General features: G+C 68.5%; 10 protein-coding genes across 10 annotated transcripts; 4 read left to right on the plus strand and 6 right to left on the minus strand.

The window, feature by feature from the left end:
* Positions 1-386: 386 nt before the first annotated feature.
* On the plus strand, positions 387-3251 carry MICPUCDRAFT_34241 (heat shock protein 70, chloroplast precursor; the record flags this gene model as incomplete). Its single annotated transcript, XM_003059740.1, has 3 exons — positions 387-608; positions 978-1079; positions 1310-3251. 3 exons carry the CDS (start codon positions 387-389, stop codon positions 3071-3073), a joined length of 2088 nt encoding a protein of 695 aa, XP_003059786.1. The 3' UTR covers positions 3074-3251.
* Positions 3252-3578: 327 nt separating this feature from the next.
* Positions 3579-4859, minus strand: MICPUCDRAFT_59453 (uncharacterized protein; the record flags this gene model as incomplete). The annotated part of the gene is made up of 1 exon (XM_003060028.1): positions 3579-4859. One exon carries the CDS (start codon positions 4857-4859, stop codon positions 3579-3581), a length of 1281 nt encoding a protein of 426 aa, XP_003060074.1.
* Positions 4860-5747: 888 nt separating this feature from the next.
* On the minus strand, positions 5748-7164 carry MICPUCDRAFT_18586 (uncharacterized protein; the record flags this gene model as incomplete). The annotated part of the gene is made up of 3 exons (XM_003060029.1): positions 5748-6594; positions 6794-7006; positions 7052-7164. 3 exons carry the CDS (start codon positions 7162-7164, stop codon positions 5748-5750), a joined length of 1173 nt encoding a protein of 390 aa, XP_003060075.1.
* A 340-nt stretch (positions 7165-7504) lies between these two features.
* On the minus strand, positions 7505-11111 carry MICPUCDRAFT_40573 (uncharacterized protein; the record flags this gene model as incomplete). Its single annotated transcript, XM_003060030.1, has 2 exons — positions 7505-8942; positions 9091-11111. The coding sequence occupies 2 exons, from the start codon at positions 11109-11111 to the stop codon at positions 7505-7507; spliced, it is 3459 nt and encodes a 1152-aa protein (XP_003060076.1).
* Positions 11112-11276: 165 nt separating this feature from the next.
* MICPUCDRAFT_59458 (uncharacterized protein) lies at positions 11277-12342 on the plus strand (the record flags this gene model as incomplete). The annotated part of the gene is made up of 2 exons (XM_003059741.1): positions 11277-11333; positions 11538-12342. Exon 2 carries the CDS (start codon positions 11575-11577, stop codon positions 12340-12342), a length of 768 nt encoding a protein of 255 aa, XP_003059787.1. The 5' UTR covers positions 11277-11333; positions 11538-11574.
* A 139-nt stretch (positions 12343-12481) lies between these two features.
* ODA-LC7B (outer dynein arm light chain 7b) lies at positions 12482-13091 on the minus strand (the record flags this gene model as incomplete). The annotated part of the gene is made up of 2 exons (XM_003060031.1): positions 12482-12864; positions 13047-13091. The coding sequence occupies 2 exons, from the start codon at positions 13089-13091 to the stop codon at positions 12580-12582; spliced, it is 330 nt and encodes a 109-aa protein (XP_003060077.1). The 3' UTR covers positions 12482-12579.
* Positions 13092-13495: 404 nt separating this feature from the next.
* Positions 13496-14002, plus strand: MICPUCDRAFT_59460 (uncharacterized protein; the record flags this gene model as incomplete). The annotated part of the gene is made up of 1 exon (XM_003059742.1): positions 13496-14002. The coding sequence occupies one exon, from the start codon at positions 13496-13498 to the stop codon at positions 14000-14002; it is 507 nt and encodes a 168-aa protein (XP_003059788.1).
* A 61-nt stretch (positions 14003-14063) lies between these two features.
* MICPUCDRAFT_59461 (uncharacterized protein) lies at positions 14064-14324 on the minus strand (the record flags this gene model as incomplete). The annotated part of the gene is made up of 1 exon (XM_003060032.1): positions 14064-14324. One exon carries the CDS (start codon positions 14322-14324, stop codon positions 14064-14066), a length of 261 nt encoding a protein of 86 aa, XP_003060078.1.
* Positions 14325-17039: 2715 nt separating this feature from the next.
* MICPUCDRAFT_18738 (uncharacterized protein) lies at positions 17040-17225 on the minus strand (the record flags this gene model as incomplete). Its single annotated transcript, XM_003060033.1, has 1 exon — positions 17040-17225. A coding segment is annotated over one exon (186 nt), but the record flags the coding sequence as incomplete, so codon positions are not given.
* Positions 17226-17478: 253 nt separating this feature from the next.
* On the plus strand, positions 17479-18303 carry MICPUCDRAFT_59463 (uncharacterized protein; the record flags this gene model as incomplete). Its single annotated transcript, XM_003059743.1, has 1 exon — positions 17479-18303. The coding sequence occupies one exon, from the start codon at positions 17479-17481 to the stop codon at positions 18301-18303; it is 825 nt and encodes a 274-aa protein (XP_003059789.1).
* Between the last annotated feature and the right edge of the window lie 87 nt (positions 18304-18390).

Below are 18390 nucleotides of genomic sequence, written 5' to 3' on the forward strand. Positions count from 1 at the left end.
TTAGTCGGTACAAACGTTTTTCACCCACTCCGTAGTTTCAACATGTGATCGCTTCCCCTTTCAACTGACCGATGAACTTTGTTTTGCACGGTTCGACCCCGAGAAAACTGACAGACGGCGGAATAGAAACTCGTCGAAGGATGATGAGTCACGGTAAATTTAGACCGTCGTTTTCGAGTCGTCTCGACCTGATCAGATAAAGCGCCGGCGTTTGTGGCAGAGGACTCCGCGAGCGCGAACGCCGACGTTCCGAGTCGAAAAGAAAAGCGCGTCGACGACGCGGCGGCGACGCACATCACGGCGCGTCGCGACCTCGCTCGCCCACGTTTTCACCCCGCGGAAGAACCTTCCTCACCCCCTCAAGCGATATGTACGCCAACGGCGTCATGGCCGCGACGCCCGCGACGGCGTCCGGCGCGGTCCGTCTCGGGCGTCGATCCGGCGCCCTCGGCGGTGGCCGTCACGCGGTCGGCGCGAACGCCTTCGCGGGGAACGTCAAGGCGTTCAAGACGCGCGCGACGCTCGGCCGCAAGGCGTCCGCCGCGGTCCCTCTTCGCGTCGTCGCGGAGAAGGTGGTCGGCATCGATCTCGGGACGACGAACAGCGCGGTGCGTCTTGAACGCGCGTTTCCGTCCGCGCGCCGTCGCACCGGCGTTCGGATGGATTTCCATCCTCGACACCGCGAATGAATCCTCTCGCATCGTTTTTCAGGGCTCAGGGTTTGGGTGACGCGCGCGGCGAGCGACGACGCGCGCGCGCGCTCGCGCGCGAACCCCGGGAGCTCTCCCGACGCGGCGCGTCGCGAGACGCGCGCGCGGCGCGGAGCTCTTTTCGTCGATTCGAAACCCCGAAGCGGAGGAGTAATCCTTTCGTCGATTCGATCGCACCCCCGCCGTGTGGCAATTCCGAGACGGCTCGATCAATCAATTGACGCCTCCGCTCCCCTCGTCCGCCGCCCGCCCCCCCTCCCCGCCCAGGTCGCCGCCATGGAAGGTGGCTCCCCGACGATCGTCACGAACGCAGAGGGCGGCCGCACGACGCCGTCCGTCGTCGCGTACGCGAAGAACGGCGACAGGCTCGTCGGACAGGCGCGTCTCGCCGCCGCGCGCGATCACGCCGCCACGTCGTTGTTTTTCCGTTCCGTCTCCGAAGGCGCCTTCTTTTTTCGAAGCCTGAAACCAGCCGTCTTCTCCCTCGCTCCTCTCGGCGTCGCTCCCTCCCTCCTTCCCTCCCCGCTGACGTCCCTCCCCTCCACCCCCCGCCCCCCCCGCGATCTCCCCCGCGCCCCCGCTCGACGACTCTTTAACAGATCGCGAAGCGCCAGGGCGTCGTTAACCCCGAGAACACCTTCTTCTCCGTCAAGCGCTTCATCGGCCGCCGGTGGGACGAAGTCGGCGAGGAGGCGAAGGAGATCCCGTACACGGCCAAGAAGAGCGAGAACGGCAACGTCAAGCTCGAGTGCTCCGCCGCGGGCAAGGACTTCGCCGCGGAGGAGATCTCCGCGCAGGTGCTCCGCAAGCTGTGCGACGACGCCGCGTCCTACTTTGGCGACACGGTGACCAAGGCTGTGATCACCGTCCCCGCCTACTTCAACGACTCGCAGCGTCAGGCGACGAAGGACGCGGGCGCCATCGCCGGCGTCGAAGTTCTGCGCATCATCAACGAGCCGACCGCGGCGAGCCTCGCGTACGGCTTCGAGAAGAAGTCGAACGAGACGATCCTGATCTTCGACCTCGGCGGCGGCACCTTTGACGTGTCCATCCTGGAGGTTGGCGACGGCGTCTTCGAGGTGCTCTCCACGTCTGGCGACACGCACCTCGGCGGCGACGACTTCGACAAGAGGATCGTGGAGTGGCTCGCGAAGGACTTCCAGTCCGCAGAAGGGGTCGACCTCATCAAGGATAAGCAAGCGCTGCAGAGGCTCACCGAGGCTGCGGAGAAGGCGAAGATGGAGCTGTCGTCCACGCCCTCCGCGTCCATCTCTCTCCCGTTCATCACCGCCACCGCCGACGGCCCGAAGCACATCGACACCAACCTCACCCGCGCCAAGTTCGAGGAGCTCTGCGACGACCTCATCACGCGCTGCAAGGTCCCGGTCGAGAACGCGCTCCGCGACGCGAAGCTATCGCTCGACGAGATGGACGAGGTGATCCTCGTCGGCGGCTCCACGCGCATCCCCGCGGTGCGCGCGCTCGTGAAGAAGCTCACGGGGAAAGACCCGAACATGTCGGTCAACCCGGACGAGGTCGTCGCGCTCGGCGCGGCGGTGCAAGCTGGCGTCCTCGGCGGCGAGGTGAGCGACATCGTCCTCCTCGACGTCACGCCGCTGTCGCTCGGTCTCGAGACGCTCGGCGGGGTCATGACGAAGCTCATCATGAGGAACACGACGTTGCCGACGTCCAAGTCCGAGGTGTTCTCCACCGCGGCGGACGGGCAGACCTCCGTCGAGATCAACGTGCTTCAGGGCGAGCGCGAGTTTGTTAAGGACAACAAGAGCCTCGGGAACTTCCGCCTCGACGGGATCCCGCCCGCGCCGCGCGGGGTGCCGCAGATCGAGGTCAAGTTTGACATCGACGCGAACGGCATTCTTTCCGTCTCCGCCGCGGACAAGGGCACGGGCAAGGCGGCGGACATCAAGATCACCGGCGCGTCGACGCTCAGCGAGGATGAGGTCGAGAAGATGGTGAAGGACGCGGAGGCGTTCGCGAGCGAGGACGCGGAGAAGCGCGACGCGGTGGACACGAAGAACTCCGCGGACTCCATGGCGTACCAGACCGAGAAGCAGCTCGAAGAGTTTGGCGACAAGCTTCCGGAGGAGGTCAAGGAGAAGGTCAAGGGGAAGGTCGCGGAGCTCAGGGCGGCGATCGAGGCGGACAACCTCGCGGACATGAAGACGAAGCAGGAGGAGCTGCAGACGGAGGTGATGGCGATGGGCCAGTCGATGTACCAGGGGGGCGAGGGTGGCGCGCCTCCTCCGCCGGGCGGCGGCGACGCGGGCCCGGGCGGGCCGCCCCCGCCGGGCGGCGGCGCCCCGGACGACGTCATCGACGCCGAGTTCTCCTCCGACAAGTAAACGCGTCCGTTATCGTCTCGTCTTCCGTCGACGGAGGAGGGACAGACGCGCAGCACGCCTCGAGGGTGAACGACCTCCGCATCCGCATCTACAAACGCTTGAAACAAACGAAAACATTGTGTAGGGTGTCGCGTTGACACCGGTTCGCTTTTATAATAATACCGTTCGCGATCATCAATCACGAGAATAATAATGAGCGCTTGCTTATTACTTCCGTCGCCCGTCGCGCCGTGCCCGCGCTCATCACGACGACTTCATCATGACCCTCCCCCCGTGCTTCCTCTGCGCGCGTTTCGCTTGCTTTTCCTTCCACTTCGCCTTCTCCGCCGCGGTCATCTTCTCCAGCTTCGCGTCCTGCCTCGCCCGCGCCTCCTTGGCCTGAGGGTCGTTCCATACAAAGCGATGTCGGGGTGGAGTTGAAAGGCGTCAGATGGAGTTGAAAGGCGTCGAGGGCGGGTATTGAAAGCGAGGGACCCTGGGCGGAGAAAGACGACGGCAAAAGTCCTTAAGGATCGGCGTTCACCACGCCAACGGGGTCGTATGGGGACCAGTGTACAGAACGCGCCTGATTCTCCTTGCGATTCTTCGACGCGTCCTCCTCTCTCCTCCGCGCGCGACGCTTCTCCGCGAGCTCCTTCTGCGCGCCGCTGAGCCGCACCCTCGCGACGCGATCGACGAGATGCGGCACGAGCTTTAAGAGCTCGCCGTGCGCTTCCCGCATCGCGTCCGCGGTGACGCGCTTCGGAACGCGAAACGCGAACCGAATCGTCCACGACCCCGTCAGACCGAGGCGGTTGTACTCCGCCGTCGTCGCCTCGTTCGCGCAGTGCGCGTGCAGCAAGTGCTTCCCGTGCGTCGAGCTCGCGGCCGCCTCCCCGAGCGCGAGCTCGCACACGACGTCGGACACGACGTCGCTCGCGAGCTCGGAGCTCTCGGCCTTCACGACGACCGCGTTCGACGTCTTCTTCGTCCCCGCGAGCGGCCCTGAGCCGTCCCGGTGCTTCACGACGGCGACGGACATGAGACGCGCGACGTCGTCGGCGACCTTCTCGAGCTTCGCCATCCCTCGCGTCGTGCCGAACGCGAAGCCGCATCCGGGCGAGATGCCCGCGTCGTCTCGCATGACGCACTCGACGACGCACGTGTCGTGGGGGTCCGCGGGCGGCAGCGTCGGCGTCTTGTTCTTGGAGTCCAGGTACCGGAAGAAGAGCGCGAACGGATCGGTGCGATTGCGCATCTTCAGCGTGACCACCGCCGCCTTGACGAACCGCCGCCCGGTCGCGTACAGGCGGTACTCGTCCGGACCTTCCCTGGTGAACATCGAGCCCTTATATGGCCCCGCCCCGGCCTCGGGCCCCGCGCCGACGATCGCGAAGTTCTTCATGAGGACGCCGTCGGGCCGCGCGTGCGCCTCCTCCCACGCGCGCACGATCGCGCGATTTTTCCGGTCGCCGACGACGTAGAAGGCGAGGTAGCCCGCGATGAGGAGCGGGAAGAGGAGCTCGTACTTCCACTCGAACACGGGCGGGTAGTCGCCGTAGCGCTCGCGCATTTTGCCTTTGAACGCGCGGTCGCGCGACGCGCGCTTGTCCGACGGAGGCGGCGACGCGTCGTCCGCGTCGAGAGGCGCTCTTGACGCGTCGTCCTTCGACGCTCTCGCCGGCGGGGCGTCGAACTCGTCGTCGTCGTCCCAGTCCGCGCCGGAGGCGGACGCGCGCGTCGGCGCGAAGAGGAGGACGCCCAAGAGAAGCGCGCACGCGATCGCCCAAACGCGTCGACGAAGCATGGCGACGGACGCGCGCGCGGGGGCGATGGGGAATGACTCGGATCTACGCGCCGAGCGATGACTGGAAGGAATAAATATCCTACTGTATGTCAGAACACCCATCATCCCATCGGCTGCGCTACGTATGCTAGCTAGTTCGACGCGGTCCAGAACGTCTCCTCGTTGTCCTTGCCGTAGCCGACGTACCGCGGCCTCGGCTTCCCGCTCGGGGTGTAATACTTCAGCCACGCCTTGATCCCGCCGCGCATCTCCACGACGCGCACGTACCCTTCGCTCACCAGACGACGCAACGCCGCCGCCGCGTATTTCGCGCCGTCGTCGTCCCCTGGGTGAATGACGACCACCGGCCTCGACGCGTCCACGCCGAGCTCTCTCAACGTCGACGCCATGCCGTCCACGCACGGCGTCACGACGCGGTCGCTCACGCCGCCGGACAGCGTCGCCGCGGGCGCGGATACCGACCCCGCGATCGCCTCGCGGTCGTGGTCCCTCCTCGGGCGCACGTCCACCGCGACGGCGCACGCGTCCGCGTCTCGCAGCAGTCGGAAGCACTCGATCGCGTCGAGGCACGTCCACGGCGGGGGAGCGCCGCCGCGAAGATCGTCGGCACCGTCCTCGGCACCCTCCGACGAATGCGCGACCGACGCGTGGACGCTATCTGCCACGTCATCGTCTTCCGAGGGCCACGTCACGCCGACGGCGACCCTCCGCGCGGCGCGCGTTTCGTCCGACAACGCGTCGTGCGCGTCTCTGAGGGTCGTTCCATACGAGCGAACGTCGGGGTGGAGTTCATAGGCGTCAGTTGGAGTTGAAAGGCGCCGAGGACGGGGATTGAAAGCGGGATGTGAGCGGAGAGATGCGCCGGCGAAAGTCCTTAAGAAACGGCGTTCACCACGCCGACGCGGTCGCATGGGAACCAGTGTATAGAACGCACCTCAGCGCTCGCTCCGCCGCCGCCGCCAGCGCGCCCTCCGCGGCCTCGCGCCGCGCGCGCTCCTCCGCCTCCGCGACGCGATGCCTCCGCCGCGCCTCCTCCGCGTCCGCGGCGACGGCGAGCCCGTCCGCGCGCCGGCGGTCGTCCGCGCGGCGTCTCGCGACCTCCGCCGCGGACGACCCGTCGTCGTCCCAGTTCGCGAGATATTCCCGCGACAGTCGCACGTCGAGGACGTTCTGTTGCTCGCGCTCGATCGCTCTCCCGGCGCGCACCAGCGCCTCCAGCGAGACGTCCCCTCTTCCGACGACGACGCTTTTGCTTTTGATTTTGTCGCCCGATGATAACAAGCGCGTTCCGAGGGATTCGACGCCGACGCGGTCCACGAACGCGCGAACGTCGTCGTCGACGCACCGACTTCGCGCGGCGCCGAAAAAATCCAACGGCTGCGCGTCGAACGCGTCCACGAACCGTCGCGCGTCCTCGATCCCTCCGTATCCGCCCGGCCGCTTATCGTCTTTGAGGAGTTGATGCACCATCTCCGCGATCTCGTCGCGCGTCGGCTCCCACATCCAGAGGTCCATGCGGCCGCTTCGCGTGAGCGGCGCGTAGACTCTCGAGAGGTCGTTTCCGGTCACCACGATCGGGACTCTCTCGCAGCGGGCGCGGTCGTCCGCGCGCCACTCGCCTCCGACGCTCACGCGCGTCGGGTCGTCGCACAGGTTCATGAGCGTCGCGGCGACGATCTGGTTGTTCACCGTGGTCTTATCGTCGCGGTGCCGTCCGATGCCGGCGTCCAGATCGCTGATGGCCATTCCATACGAGCGAACGTCGGGGTGGAGTTCATAGGCGTCAGTTGGAGTTGAAAGGCGTTGAGGGCGGGGATCGAAAGCGTGGTGTGGGCGGGGAGATGCGCCGGGCAAAGTCCTTAAGGATCGGCGTTCACCACGCCAGCGCGGTCGTATGGGGACCAGTGTATAGAACGCGCCTGATGACGAGGCACGCCGGTTTCCCCGTGTGACGGATCGCCGTGGACGCGGCGAGGTACCGCCGCCGTAAGAGCGCGCCGGGCTCGCCCGCGACCGGGTCCTCGAGCTCGCCCGCGGAGGTCACGATCGGCGTGACGCCCATGTCGCGGCAGCACAGCTCGACGTTGAACGACTTCCCGCACCCTTTCCCGCCCCAGATGCCGAGTATCAGCGGCGTCTGAAGATTTCTCCGAGACGACGACGACGACGACGACGACGACGACGACGACGACGACGACGCGAGCGCGTTCTTCACGAGGTGCGTCGCGAACTTATCCCTGAACCGCTCGGGGACGTGGTAATCGCCCTGGACGTTCGCCAAGCTGCGGAGCTCGCTGACGCGCATGTCGCCGGTCGCGACGTCCGCGTCCACGCCGAGCAGATGCCCCTTGAAGAGCGCGTCCTCGACGCCGTTTTTCTGACTGTAGATGAAGTCCTGCCCGCCCAGGGCGTCGCCGCGCTCGACCGCGGACGCCGCGACGCCGCGTCGGCTTCGGCGCGCGCGGCGGCGACGCTGCGTGGGGGGGGCGCGGCGCGCGCCGACCGCGGCCGCGACCGCCGCGGCCGACATCCCCGCGCGGATAAGAAGTGTCGGTGGGCGTCGTGGAAAAAAACTGAAGGGTTCGCGAGTTATGTTCTTTTCGTCGAAAGGGAGTTTAGTTTCGCCGCGAGACGTCGCGTTCTGGCTAGAAGTGCGACACCGCGCGCTTCGCCGCGGTGTTGAACGACCCTCGCTTCCACCGCCCCGCGTGTACCTCCTTCAACGTCTTCCGCATCGTCTCCGGGCGGCACGGCTTCCCGAGCGCGCCGTCCATCCCCGCCGCGCGCGCCTCGCGTTCGTACTCGTGCCCCGCCTCCGCGCTGAGACCGACGATGATCATCGTCTCTGGATTTAAAACGGCCGCGGCCGCGGCGTTTTTACCCTCCCGATGCGCCTTCTCCAGCGCGCGAATCTCTCGAGACGCCGTCGCGCCGTCCATGATGGGCATCTGCGAGTCCATCAGCACCAAGTCGTACAGCTTCTCCCCGCGGTCGATCCGCCCGCGGACGCGATCCACCGCCTCCTCGCCGTGCAACGCGACGTCGAGCGACACGCCGCTGTTCTGCAACGTCGCGCGTATTATCCTCAGCTGAAAGTGGTTGTCCTCCACGACGAGGACGTCTAACCCGTCGAGCTCGTCGTCCTTCAGGGTGCTCGTCGCCTTCGACGCGGGTTTAGGTCGGATCTCCGAGAAGGACCCGGAGCTCTCCTTGGACGGCGGCGGCGACTTTTCCTTGGACTTTTCCGCCGCCGCGACCGGCGTCGCCCACTCGTCGTCGCTGTGAAGCGGCGACGACGCGGACGCCGCGGACGCGGTCGCGGGCACCTCGCCTTTCTCCAACCTCCCCTCCTTCCCGGATCCCGCGCCCATGTACCGCGACGTGCTGAGCGACGCGAACTCCTCGATGTCGATCGACGCTCTTCGACCGCCGCCGTCGACGGAATCTCTCCTTCCGCCGCCGCCGCCGCCGCCGCCGCCGCCGCTCTGACCGAGGGACGACTGCCGCGCGACGCGCGCTCTCGCGAGCGCGCCGTTGACGCACGCGAGCAGCGCCGCGTGCAGATCGCGCGTCGTGCACGGCCGGCGAACGACCGAGACGGCGTCTCGCTCGCGAAGCGCCGCCCTCGCGTCCGCCGTCGCCGCCGCCGTCGCGCACACCAACACCCCGGACGCTCTGCTCCCGCCCTCGCACACGAGGTCGCGAAACTCGCGCGCGGCCGCGGCGACGCCGACGCCGGCGTCGCCGCCGCCGGCGCCCTCGCCGCCTCCGAACGCGTCCGCGGGCGCGATGAGCACCGGGAACGCGTCGGGGTCCGCGCCCAGACGACGCCACGCCGCCGCGAGCGTCGCCCCGGGGTCCGGGTCCGACTCGTCGTCCGGCGCGACGACCCCGCCCCCCGCCTCCTCGATCGCGGTCGCGACGACGACGCCCGAGCCCCGCGCGACGTCGCTCACGTACGCGGCGAAGTGACGCGACAGCGACGGGTGCGTCATCGCGATCGTCTTCGACCCGCGCGGACGCGGCAACGCGGGCAACAGGTCAAAGTCGAACGAGTCGTCGTCCCCCGGCGGCGGCGAGTGTCTGAGGGTCGCCATTCCATACAAGCGAATGTCGGGGTGGAGTTCATAGGCGTCAGTTGGAGTTGAAAGGCGTCGAGGGCGGAGTTTGAAAGCGAGGTGTGGGCGGAGAGAGACGACGGCAACAGTCCTTAAGGATCGGCGTTCACCACGCCGACGCGGTCGTATGGGGACCAGTGTATAGAACGCGCCTGAGCGGCACGGAGATGGAGAAGCAGTCGGGCTCGCTCGCGTCCTCGGGGTGCAGGGCGTAGGATAAGTCGCCGCCCATGGCCTCCACGACCGCGCGCGCGACGGTCATGGAGAGGCCGAGCATCTTGTTCTTCGCCGCGTCCATGCCCATTTCGTCCAGGTGCCGGCAGCTCACGACGCGTCGCGACGACGACGGCGACGACGGCGACGACGACGACGGCGCGCTCGCGCCTGGGCCCTTCGAGCTCGAGCTCGGGACGCCGTTCACGGGCACGAACGCGGTAAACGTCGCTTCCGAGTACGTCGCGCCGTGAAAGTGGTCCTCGTCGCTCGTCGCGTCGCCGAGCTCCATGAGAAGTTTCACGCACCGCACGGCGCCGCCGCAGTCGCCCTCTTTACTCTCCCGACACGCGCACGCGCCCTGCGTCAGCGTCACGAGGCAGTCCCTGAGCGCGTCGACGTTCCCGACGAACGTCGTCTTCGCGGTCGACGGCGCCGCTCTCAGCAACGTCTTCGGTCTCGTCTCGACGACGACCTCGACGCCGAGCGTCAGCGCCGTCGTCGCCGACGTCATCACGTCGTCGAGCAACGTCGCCGGCGAGAAGCCCATAACCTCGCCATCGCCCTCGGCGTTCTCGTCGCGATCGATCGCGGGGCGCTTCAGTATCCCGAGGTTGCGAATCTCCGCCTCCAGACGGCTGTACTCGCTCGCTTGCACGACGAGCGATCGCATCGACTCCGCGGACGCTAAGATGGCGCGTTGAAAATCCCGCACCGCGCTCGGCACCTTCTCGGGTCCGGGGTACTCCAACGCGAGCTGCCCGAACCCGATGACCGCGCTGAGCGGCTGTCTCAGCTCGAACGACAGGGAGTGGTAGAACGCGAGCTGATCCGCCATGCCCTCTTGCACGCGTCGTCGGACGTCCTCCTCCGCGAGATCCAAGATGCGGCCGCAGCCGACGAGGTAGAGCGCGGAGAGAGAAAACTTCGCGCAGCCGTCGCCCGCGGAGAACCCCAAGTGCGCCTCGTCGTCGTCGATGAGTCCCGCGCGGCGCGCGAGAAACACGAGCGGGAAAACGCACCACGCGCAGACGTTAATAAACACGAGGACGCGGATCCGGCCGCGGTCGCGTCGGACGCTGTCGAACGCGCTGCCCTCTGCGGCGCCGAGCAAAATCCGTACCATCTGCGTCAAAACCCACGCGAACGCGCCGCCGCCGAGGACGACGAGGACGCGCGCGATCGGCGGCGGCATCCCCGGCGCGATGACCCCGCCGCACCCGCACGCGAGCATGAAGACGGTGCCCCACGCGAGGTGACTCGCCGGCGGCGGCGCGTACGACGACGACGACGCGCGCGTCTTCGCCTTGGCCGCGCCGCCGCCGTCGGCAGCGGCGCGGTTACCGCCCTTCTTACCGCCCTTGAAGGCGCTCTTGGAGACCGTCGTCAACGACGATAGCGGGGGCTTCCTCGCGAGTCCGTGGAACTGTCGCATGAGGACGATCATCACCGGCGTGCTGAAGAACCACGATAGGAGCCGCAACCCGCTCGGAAGGTCCCCGCGGGTGCGCGCGTCGCCGACGAGCCACCACTCTCCGCCTCGCATCATCTGAAGGTGCGCCACCCCCGCGACGGCGTTGACGTACGTCGCGGACCAGAAGTGGCGTCTCCGCGCCGGATGCGTCGCCCACAGCGCGCTCACGACGCTGAGCGTCGTCGCCGCGGTGAACAGCGCGGTCCCGAACACGGCGACGTCCCTGCGGAACGACGTCGCGGACGCGGTCGCGGACGACGACGGCGCGTCATCGCGTCTCGGCGCGGCGTCGCTGGACGACAGGAACACCGGCGTGAGGCACGCGTCCGCGGCGAGGAACGCGAGGAACAGGAGGAGGAGGGCTCGGCCGGAGAGCTCGTCCGCGCGCGCGGGATGCGCGGGCGCCGTCGCCGCGGCGGCGACCCCGCGGGGAGACCCCGCGCGCATCCTAGCAGTGACGATGCATCATCAGACGTCGACATCGGCGTCGAAAAGCAATCAGCGCAGCGCGTGTCGGTTTTTCCTGTCGCGCAGCCACCCTCACTCAACACGCCCTCCTCTCGCGTCGCGTCTCTTCGCGGTCGCCGCCGTCGCCGATCGCACACCGCACGCGCGCGCGTCCCGCGTCGCACGTTTTCTCGGCCCGGCGGCTTCCTCGACGCCCCGCAGGTGCGCTCGGACGGACGCTCTCCCGCGCGTCGTCGTCGTCCTCTCGCGCGGTCGCGTCGCAACCCTAAATCGACGCCGATCGATCGACCGATCGCGCGACCCGCCGAGAGGCGCGCGTCACTATTCATCAGTGGCAAAAAAAAGCCCCGCCCGCGCGCCCTAAGGGCATCGCGTCCGACGACTGACGACTCTCCCCCACCGCAGCGCTCGCAGGCTTCGCAAGAAAACAACAACCCTGACCATGGCGCGCGTCATGCACGCTCTCGGCACGGCGCTCCGCGAGACGGGCCAGGCGCTCGATCGCATCGGTTGCAGTTTTCAGGGTTCCAACGTCTTTCGAGAGGCGATCAGCAAGCATCGCACGATCCAGCAGATCTACGAGAAAGTCCCGAAGCTCCCGGCCGCGGGGTTCGTCGCGCCGTCCGCGTCCGTCATCGGCGACGTCACGATCGGCGAAAACTCCAGCGTGTGGTACGGCGCGGTCCTCCGCGGCGACGTCAATCCAGTGTCGATCGGATCCTTCACGAACATCCAGGACAACGCCGTCGTGCACGTCGCCAAGACAAACGTCGGCGGCGTCTCGCTCCCGACCGTCATCGGCGATCGCGTCACCGTGGGTCACAACGCGATCATCCACGCGTGCACGATCAAGGACGACGCGTTCATCGGCATGGGCGCGACGGTGATGGACGGCGCGACCGTGGAGGCGGGCGCGATGGTCGCCGCCGGCGCGCTCGTGACGCCCGGGACGACGGTGCCGTCGGGGCAGCTCTGGGCGGGCGCGCCCGCGCGGATGATGCGCGAGATGACCGCGGAGGAGAAGGCGTTCACGAAGACGAGCGCGGAGACGTACGCGGCCGTGGGGGAGGTTCACGCGGAGGAGTGTGGGAAGGGTTTCGAGGAGATCGAGCACGATAAGGCCGCGAGGCGAATGGCGTTGGAGAGAGACCCGGATTACGACTCGCATCTCGGCGTGAGACGGGGGGACGTCAAGGTGCAGATTCCGTGAGCGATCGAGGCGGCGGGCGAGCGAGCGGCGGCGGGAGAAGACGAGTGTACTTATACAGCGCGTCGATGTCGATGTCGATATCGATCGCGCGTGGGAATTCAATCGACGTGCGTGTTTGGGTCGCGATCGTCACGCGTCGTCGTCGTCTCTCTCGTTCGCGAAAACAAATGGATCCACGTCAACCCCCGTCCTTGCCTAGCTATAACGCGCGCCAACCGAAACCCCCTGTCCATCGATCTACTCCGCCGCCGCGGGGTTCTGGATCACGATGAGCGTGAACTCTGCGTCCGAGTGCACCATGATCTCGTGCTGCTTCGACCGAATCCGAAGGAACTGCAGGTTGTTCTGCGGGTCCAGGTCCCTCACCATCGACCGCGCCATGCTCGCGAGCTGCGGGATCAGCTCCGCGTACTTCGCGACGGTGCCCTCCTGGTCCTCCACGGGGGTGCCGTCCGCGTCGCAGATCGTCGTCGCGCGGATGGGCTCGCCCTCGTCGTTGACGATGATCGTCCCGAGCACGCCCTGGGTCGTCGCGATGGCGGAGCGGGGGCGCGATGAGACGGCGCGATGAGAAGAGAATTCATTCGCGCGCGGTCAAACGGGCGGGCGCGTGGATGGATCCCAAAGCGGAGGGAGGGGCGAGACGCGCGCGGGGTTCGACGCGCGGGGTTCGACGCGCGATGGGACCGCGACAGCGCGCGCACCTTGTGCCCGTTGATGCGCTGCAGCGTCGCTTCGACTTCCGACATCGTGCCGCGTCCGCGCTCGGCGTCGAGTGACGCGCGCGGGGCGGAGGGCGCTTCAAGCAAGTCACGGAATCGTCGACGTCCAGTGGGCTGGGTTTCAACTTCGTCGGACGACGGATAGGACGACGAGAGACGTCGAGCCGTCGCCGGGACGTCACTCGCGCGCGCGCGTCGTCGCAGACTCGATGACATCGCTCGCGCGCGCGACGTCGACGTCCGCGCCCGCGCGCGCGTGCGCCTCCGCGTCGCTTCGTCGCGCGGTAGCGCGCGCGCGCGCGGCGTCGCCCCGCGCGTTTCAGCATCGTCATCACGACAACACTCGTCGTGATGAAAGTCGTCTCGTCGCGTCTCGACGGTCCCACGAAACGCCGCTCGCGCGATGGACGCGACCGCCGCCGTCCGCCGCGATGGACGGCAGCGCGCCGTCGAACGTCCCCACTCCGAGCGACGACGGCGACGACGACGGCGACGACGGCGGCGGCGGCGGCGGCGGCGTCGCGGGATGGATCAGAGCCTACTTCGCGCGCGGCGCGGCGGCGGCGGAGAAGGTCAAGGCGCTGGGCCTCGCCGGCGTCACCGCGTACGGCATCTTCAACACGCTGTACTACACCCTCGCGTTCACGACCGCGTGGACGCTGCGGACGCTGCCGCCGGAGACGACCGTCGCGACCGCGTTCAAGATCGCCGCGGAGACGATATCGTTCGTGTGGGCGGGGTCGCAGGTCACGAAGCTCGCGCGCGCGGGACTGGCGCTCGCGTCGGCGCCGAGGTGCGACGCGCTGATGCGGTGGATGGTGGCGAAGACGGGGATGCGGTACGAGGCCACGTTTACCGTGATCACGCTGGGATGTTTCTTAGGGAGCGCGGGGTTGTTCGCGCTGCTCATCGTCGCGAAGGCGACCGCGGGGCTATAGTTCTGTTTCGTTCAGAGAAAACGTATAGTTTCGTTCCGCGTTCGCGCGCTCGGCGCGGTCATCACGCCTCCGACGGCGGCTCCCAGACATCCTGCGCCTCCGCGGCGCGCTCCTCCTCCTCCGTACCGAACCCGCGCGTGCGCATGAGCCGGTACGCGCGCCCTCGGCGCTCCCTCGCGGGCTTGATCGCGACCGCGTGCGCTCTGTTGATCTTCCGCTTCAAAAACGCCGTCGCCGCCGCCGCGACGTTCACCTTCCTCTCTCTCTGCATCGCCGCGCACTCCGCCTCCGCGGCGTCGTACTCGTCCTTCCATCGCCGCATCTTCTCGTCCGCGGCGGCGATCGTCGCGGCGTCGAGGTGCGCGCGTCGCGCCGCGAGCGCGTCGTCGACGTACAGCGCGAGATGCCCAGCCTTGCCGTCTAACGGTCGTTCCGTACGAGCGAACGTCGGGGTGGAGTTGAAAGGCGTCAGTGCGAGTTGAAAGGATTGAAAGCGAGGGACCCTGGGCGGAGAGAAACGCCGGGAAAAGTCCTTAAGGATCGGCGTTCACCACTCCAACGCGGTCGTATGGGGACCAGTGTGAATACGAACGCGCCTAACGCGAGCGCGATCGACGCGGACGCCGCGCCGGACCGAAACGCGTCCGCGGCGGACGGCAGCGCCGCCGCCGCGCCAGCCTCGCCCGGACCGATCGCCGGGATCACGCCGTCCTCCGCGTCCCACCACGACTTGGCGTCGTTCGTCCGCGGGACGGACCAGACGCGGACGAGGCCGTCGGCGCCGCCGGTCGCGAGGAGAAGACGAGCGGCCTTCTCGTCGGCGCCGGCGTCGGAGTTTGATGCGTCGGCGTCGGCGTCGGCGTCGGCGTCGGCGTCGTCCTCTTCTTCGCCGTCTTCTTCGCGAGTCTCACCGCCCGCGCTCTCGTGCGCGAACGGCGCCCAATCGCAGGTCAACATCGCGCCTTTCACCCTCCACGTCTCGATCGCGTCGAACGACGACGCGTCGATCACGCGCACGACGCCGTCGAGGCAGGCGCACGCGAGCGCGCCGCCGCCGGGGGAGTGCTTCGCCTCCGCGGCGACGCCTGAGGGGGGGTCGAGGGTCCGCGCGAAGAAGCGACGGCGGGGGCGCGTCAGTCGGAGTTGAAAGGCGTCGAGGTCGGGGATCGGAAGCGAGAGGTGAACGGAGAGAAACGTCACGTCGGGAGAGAAAGTCCTCGAGGAACGGCGTGCACCGCGCGAACGGGAGCGTACGGGGACCGGTGTGACATTGGAGAGACGCGCCCGAGCCGCGGTTCCCGCCGCCCGCGCCGCCTCTGCGGCGCATCTGAAGGTTCGATTGGATCCCCCCGGGGGAGAGGAACCTGACGCCGTCGCCGTCGACGACCTCGACGCCGCGGTGCTCCCAGCACTCGTGAAGGGGCTTGCCCTCGCCCGACGGCGAGGCTTGGACGCTCCAGAGCCGCAACACGCCGTCCTCGGTCGAGGTCACGAGCGCGTTGAGGTTCCTGTTTCTGTTCCTGTTTTTGGCCGCGTCGGACGTTTTAGTGTCGTCGTTTTCCGACATTTCGTCGCCAATCGGGTGCCACGACATCGACGCCACCGGCCCAGGGCACGCGTCGTACCACTTGCACAGCCTTCCGCTCACCGCGGACCAGGTCAAGAGCCGGTACGACCCGCCCCCGCTCCCGCCCAGGTGATCCGCGGTGACGACGAGTATGAGTCTCCGACACGGCGTGTACGACACCCTGGTCACCGCCGCGCTCGCGCCTTCCCACTTCAGCGTGTGCAGCGTCGCCCCGGGGTCCCGTCCGGTCATCCCGGCGAGGTCCCACACGCGCGCGACGCCGTCCGCGCCGCCGGTGACGAGCTGCCACCCGGTCGCGTGAAACGCCGCGTCGTTGACTCGCTTCTTGTGCGACTTCTTCGTCCTCACGACGATATCGCCGCTGTACACGTCAACGACGACGCCGCCGAAACGCGCGTCGCCGTACGCGAGCTGCCGCGTCGCGTCGTCGAAAACCGCGACCGTCACGCCGTCGCCGCGGCGCGCGAGTCGGATCTCGTCGACGACGACGACTTTTTTCGCCGAGACGTCCAGGCGCCACAGCGTCAACGCGCCGCCGTCGGTGAACGCCGCGAGCGCGCGCGTGCCGTCCTCGAGCGGCGCTCTGCCCCACGCGAGGCCGTTCACGCGATCGGGCGCGTCCATCTCGAGCGTCGCGAGGAGATCGCCGCTCGGGACGCCCCACAATCGCACGCGTCCTCTCGCGTCGCCAGACGCGAGCGTCTGATCTTCAGTCGTCGTCGTCGAAGATCCGAAGCGTTCGCGGTCGCGCGTCGTCGGCGGCGCGAACGCCACGACCGTCACCGCGGCGGCGTCGCGCGTCCCCGGCGGAGACGCGGACATCGTGGAGACGCACGATCGCAGCCTCATCGCGTCGCGCGCGCGGCGCAGACCCTCCAACGCCGTCGCCGTCTCGGCGTCCGACGTGGCCTCAGCCGCGTCCGACGACGTCATCATGTCGTCGTGCGCGCCGCAACTCTGGTAACACCGCGCGGCGTCTCTCCACCGCCCGAGCGCTTCCAACGCCGCGCCGCGCAAGAGTTTCGGCGCGATCCACAGCCCGCGCAGGGACGCGGCCTTCTCCGCGTCGCGCAGGACGTCGCGCCAGTTCGACAGACCCGCGTGCGCGCGCGCGCGATTGTGAAAAGTCGTCGCGCGCGCGTTGGAGTCGACCTTCGCGGAGGCGGAGCGCGACGTCTTCGCGAGCGCGGCGTCGTAGCACTCGATCGCGCGCGCGAAGTCGCCGAGCGCGAGCGCTTCGTCGCCGAGCTCTTTCGGGTCGCGAAGCGTCGCGAGCTCCTCGCTCGCGCTCGCGTTCGCGTTCGCGGGCGCCGTCGTCGATCGTCGTCTCTCGTCGACGTCGTCGCTCGCTCTCTTCGACGCGACGTCCGCGCGCGATGGCGCGCGCGCCCTCGCCGCGCCGCCGCGCTTCGCGCGGTCGACGACCGCCTTACCGATCCACGACGCCTCCAAGAGCTCGTACGCGCGCTGCACGGCCTGGAATCGCTCCGCGTCGCCGCCCTTGTCGGGGTGGAACGCCCTCGCGAGCGCGCGATAGCTCTTCTTCGCGTCCGCGCGCGTCGCGTAGACGGGGATTCCGAGCGTCGCGCACGCGTCCTCGCGCGTGCGCGGCGACGACGCGCTCGACGACGCCATCGCGCGCGGCGGCGAGGGAGGGGACGCGCGACGGCGAGGGGTTTTTCGTTTCGCGCGTCGTCGATCGCGCGCGGAGGGGAGTGCGCGCGGCGCGACGGCGGCGCGCGGGGACGCGACGCGACGCGGGAGGCGAACCGCCGCGACCTGAGCGGTCGCGTCGCGGCGCGGCCGGCGGAAGCTGCAAGCTGGCACGAAGTTCGGATCCGCCAGGGAGGCTCCGCGGGCGCGGGCGCTCGGCAGTTCGGAGCGCGCGATGACGACGCGTCGCGAGCGACCGCGCCGCGCGTCGACCCTCCTCCTCCTCGTCGTCGTCGCGTGCCTCGCGCGCGCGCCGCGAGGCGTCGACGCGGAGACGGGGATTCCGCGCGTGCGGCTCGCGCCCTCCTCCGGATCCTCCTCCTCCTCCTCCTCCTCCTCCGCCTCGTGCCGCGTCGCGGTCGAGAACGGGCGCGAGGTCGCGGACAGCGCCGGCGCGACGTGCGCGCCGACCGCGCTCGCGCCCGACACCGGCTGCTGCGCGGCCGCGATCGCGCGCGCGAGCGACGAGACGTGCGCGGACGCGTGCAGCGCGAAGCGATGCTGCGACTCGTACGCGCGATGCGTCGTGTGCTGCGACCTTCGCGCCGCGAAGAGGGCGTCGAGCGCGCTTCAGACGTCGAGCGGCGGCGGCGACGGCGGCGAATCGCGCGAGGATGAGGACGACGAGGAGGTCGCGCCGGTGTCCCCGATGCATCCGACGATGTGGCGGAAGTGGCTCCTGACGCACGACGTCCGCGCGGAGACCGAAGACCGCGCGGATGGGGGCGAGATCCGAGGCGAGACATTCTCCGACGGCGGCGGCGAGCGCGACGCGCACGTCGTGTCCTCGTTCGAGTACTGCGCACACCGGTGTCGCACGAACAGCGCGGTGACGAAGTACGAGAACGAGTTCCAGGACGCGAAGCATCACTGTTTCGGGAGCGTCTACGCGGAGAGCGTCGGCGCGGACGACACGCTGTCGCCGGGACGCGAGAAGCTTCACGATCAAAACGGAGACTTTCGCATCGTGAACGGCGAGGAGCGGACGCTGAAGGACTAGCTAGGACTCGCTCGGGGGGACGAGGTCGCGCGGCGGGGTGCGCGCGATACGGTAGGGTTTAGGTTGAGGTTTAGAACAACGAACGGC

Source organism: Micromonas pusilla (genome assembly GCF_000151265.4).
Source record: "Micromonas pusilla CCMP1545 genomic scaffold MICPUCscaffold_7, whole genome shotgun sequence".
Taxonomy (NCBI): domain Eukaryota; kingdom Viridiplantae; phylum Chlorophyta; class Mamiellophyceae; order Mamiellales; family Mamiellaceae; genus Micromonas; species Micromonas pusilla.